The 3,994-nt window shown below is 46.9% G+C and overlaps 1 protein-coding gene across 1 annotated transcript; it reads right to left on the bottom strand.

The window, feature by feature from the left end:
- Positions 1-1,349: 1,349 nt before the first annotated feature.
- On the bottom strand, positions 1,350-3,564 carry LOC139448783 (mucin-6-like). Its single transcript, XM_071230317.1, has 3 exons — positions 3,540-3,564; positions 1,768-3,143; positions 1,350-1,361 (listed from the first exon to the last, which is right to left on the bottom strand). Exons 1-3 carry the CDS (start codon positions 3,562-3,564, stop codon positions 1,350-1,352), a joined length of 1,413 nt encoding a protein of 470 aa, XP_071086418.1.
- Positions 3,565-3,994: the final 430 nt, after the last annotated feature.

Here is a 3,994-nt window from a genome sequence, read left to right as displayed (position 1 = left end):
CCGATTTATAGTGCTAGCTCACTGAGATACCATGCCGCAGTTTAACATGAATACCCCACTCAGACACAGTATACTGACTCCGAGCCGACCAGTCCTTGTTTTAGCCCCTTAGACAGGGTAACAACAAGTACCATCTTTTAACGTCTTTTGGTATGACGCTCTACCATTAGACCACGGAGGCGGCCTTTGATCCCAGATTGATGCAACAAGATCTACTTTGTGTAGATAATACGAGTAGTGCACAGTGAACGCGCGCGTGTGTGTCTGTCTGTGGGTGAGTTTGTGTGTGTGTCAGTCTGTATGTGGGTGAGTTTGTGTGTGTGACAGTCTGTATGTGGATGTGCCGTTTTTGTGTGTGAGTGTGTCAATCTGTCAGTGTATTTGTTTGTGTGTGAGTGTGTTAATCTGTCTATGGATGTGTGTGAGTTTGTGATATGTGTGTGTGTGTGTGTTTTATATGTGAATGTGTGTCTATGCATTGGTTAGTGTGTTGTGTTTGTGTGTGAGAGAATGTGTGTGTGTGTGTGTGTGTGTGTGTGTGTGTGTGTGTGTGTGTGTGTGTGTGTGTGTGTGTGTGTGTGTGTGTGTGTGTGTGTGTTACCAACCGAAACTTTTGACGACTTGCACAGGTAGAGCTTACTGTTCTAACCAGGAAGCCTAACGGGATAACACAAATGTTATAAATGTATGACTTCTGGATGTAAACACATGTCTAGAGGATACCTATCCTGATTTTAACACTGTCTCTTCCAGGGGTAGAATAGGTCTTCAGCAATCCAAGCTTGCTGTAAAAGGCGACTATGCTTGTCGTGAAATGCGATTAACGGAATCGGGTGGTCAGGCTCCCTGACTTGGTTGATGCATGTCATCATATCCCAATTGCGTGGGTCAATGCTAATGATGTCAATCACTGGATTGTCTGGCCGAGACGCGATTAATTACAGACCGCCGTCATATAGCTGGAATATTGCTGAGTGCGGCGTTAAGCAACAAACAAACAAACAAAACTTAGACACGTTATTCGTGGTGTTCAACCCTTAACTTCGAATACTAATTCTTCATACAAGGCCCTATCAACCTTCTGGAAATAGCCCTTACGACAAGCTTTGACATAAACTATATGTCATTTTATTTGACGTTCCTGAAGACCATGTTTCAGGGCAAGATCTGAGGTGGGACTTGGCTTCAGTCACAAATGTTTTCTGCAAGATGAACTCAATTTGCAAGCTGTATGGTGGATCGTATTTGTTGAGACTTTGAAGTTCAGATTAGGTGTTCCAGCAGAGGCATTTGGCTGTGAGTGAGTGATTTTATTGATGAATAAAAAACCTTTTTGTGAACGAAATGTGTCATGTTCTTTTCTGAGGATGAGAAGAAACCATCTATCAAACTTTGATTAAAATATTCTGCTATGTTGTTTTGAAGATTTGCTGTGAATTCATTGTCATTGGATGACATATATAGTGATTTACTGGATATGGGAACAATGTGGATGAGGGCTGAAGACACATAAATGTGTGGGAGGATGCCGGATGTGGGAGGATAGCGGATGTTTTGTGATGTCAGGTTTTGTGTGATGCCAGGAGTAGGAGGATACAAAATATTGGAGGATGCCGGATGTGAGTTGACGTTGGTAGTGGGTTGATGCTTGATATGGGGTGATGCTGGATATTTCGTGGTTTCGTCTGTTGCAAGAAGAAGGATGACGCAATATATTGGGGGAATGGGATGTGTCATGATCAGTTGATACTGGTTGTGTGGTGATACCGGATGTGGTGTGATGCCGGATGTGGTGTGATGCAGGATATGGGGTGATGCCAGATGTGGAGTTTTGCCGGATGTAGGGTGATATCGGATGTTGGGTGATGTCGGATGTGGTGTGATGCCGGATGTAGGGTGATGATAGATGTGGTGTGATGCCGGATTTGGGGTGATGCCAGATGTAGGATGATACCGGATGTGGGGTGATGCCGGATATGGTGTGATGCCGGATGTGGTCTGATGCCGGATGTAGGGAGATGCCAGATGTGGTGTGATGCTGGATGTAGGGTGATGCCAGATGTTGGGTGATGCCAGATGTAGGGTAATACCGGATGTGGGGTGATGCCGGAAATGGTGTGATGCCGGATGTGGTGTGATGGTGCATATCGTGTGATGCCGGATGTAGGGAGATGCCAGATTTGGTGTGATGCCGGATGTGATGTGATGCTGGATGTAGGCTGATGCCAGATGTGGTTTGATGCCAGACCTGGTGTGATGCCGGATGTTGTGTGATGCTGGATATGGTGTGATGCCATATGTGGGTAGATGCCGGATGTGGTGTGCTGCAAGATGTGGTTTGATGCTGGATATGGTGTGATGCCAGATGTGGTGTGATGCCGGATGTAGTGTGATGCCGGATGTAGTGTGATGCTGGATATGGTGTGATGCCAGATGTGGGGTGATGCTGGATGTGGTGTGATGCCGGATGTGTGGTGATGCTGGATGTGGGGTGATGCCAGATGAAGGGTGATTCCAGATGTAGTGCGATGCCGGATGTAGTGTGATGCCGGATGTAGTGTGATGCTGGATATGGTGTGATGCCAGATGTGGGGTGATACCAGATGTTGGGTGATGCCGGATGTGGGGTGATGCCGGATGAAGGGTGATTCCAGATGTTGTGCGATGCCGGATGTAGTGTGATGGTGGATGTATGGTGATGCCAAATGTGGTGTGATGCCGGATGCAGGGTGATGCCGGATGTGGAGTGATGCTGGATATGGGGTGATGCTGGATATTTGGTGATGCCAAATGTGGAGTGATGCTGGATATTGGGTGATGCCGGATGTGGAGTGATGCTGGATATTGGGTGATGCCCGATGTGGAGTGATGCTGGATATGGTGTGATGCCAGATGTGGTGTGATGCCGGGTGTAGGGAGATGCCAGATGTGGCGTGATGCCGGATGTGGTGTGATGCTGGATATGGTGTGATGCCAGATGTTGTGTGATGCCAGATGTTGGGTGATGCCAGATGTTGGGTGATGCCAGATGTAGGGTAATACCGGATGTGGGCTGATGCCGGATGTGGTGTGTTGCTGGATATCGTGTGATGCCAGATGTAGGTTGATGCCAGACGTGGTGTGATGCAGGATGTTGTGTGATGCTGGATATGGTGTGATGCCAGATGTTGTGTGATGCCGGATGTGGTGTGATGCCAGATGTGGTTTAAAGACAGATGTGGTGTGATGCCGTATGTGGTGTGATTATTTACAGACCGTCGTCATATAGCTGGAATATTGCTGAGTGCGGCGTAAAACAAACAACCAACCAACCGTAAAGTCATTGAATTGCATGCACCCTGCTGCCGGAAGCTGACCGACTGATCTCCAGTTTTCAAGGTTCTGTCGCCAAGCATAAGGTATTGATGGCCATTTTAACCGAATGTCCACACCGGAAGTGGAGGAGCCCTGGTTTGCTGCAGTGCGGACAGGCGAGTTGTTGGAAACTGTCACATTGAAATACTATCATCCATGACCTTTCGCGGGATAATTGCAGGTACCTGTTCGAGTGGTCATGAAGGTCATTCTTGAGACATCTTCAAACAAAGCTGCTGTCAGTACGTTAATGACCCCGCTCCTCCAGGCTTCCAATCTCATTAAAAACAGATCTAAGTTCTCGCTATCGCTCAACAAAGATCTGAGGGCATCCCATCACGGGTCACGTCAGAACGACCTTTCATCCGACCAATCAGAGCGTCGCGCACCAGATCATGAAAGTGACAGACGGCATGTGTTTTCTAATCATGCAACCTCGAAATATTTTACAAAGGGTATTCCGACAGTTACGGGTTGTATGATTATATCCATACAATCTAGGCCATCTATAAGCCATTCCAGAACGTTCTGTTTATCAGTTTCAAATTTTTTAATCGAGAACACGTCCAAATATGTTTCGAAGCGTAGTCGCCAGTTTGAAACTAGTGTCGTAAAGCTCGGGAAAGCTGGCTTCTGATTG

This window comes from Haliotis cracherodii, unplaced genomic scaffold (genome assembly GCF_022045235.1).
Source record: "Haliotis cracherodii isolate W230 unplaced genomic scaffold, xgHalCrac1.p SCAF_7, whole genome shotgun sequence".
Classification (NCBI taxonomy): domain Eukaryota; kingdom Metazoa; phylum Mollusca; class Gastropoda; order Lepetellida; family Haliotidae; genus Haliotis; species Haliotis cracherodii.
The sequence above is the reverse complement of the archived record's forward strand: the minus strand, read 5'-3'. Positions and strand labels throughout refer to the sequence as shown.

Excerpts from the sequence above, each read along its gene's own strand:
- LOC139448783 (XM_071230317.1), bottom strand. The coding sequence starts at position 3,564 with ATGACCTTCATGACCACTCGAACAG. Across the intron at positions 3,144-3,539 it reads CTTCATGACCACTCGAACAG|CATCACACAACATCCTGCAT; the intron begins GTACCTGCAATT and ends CACCATATCCAG.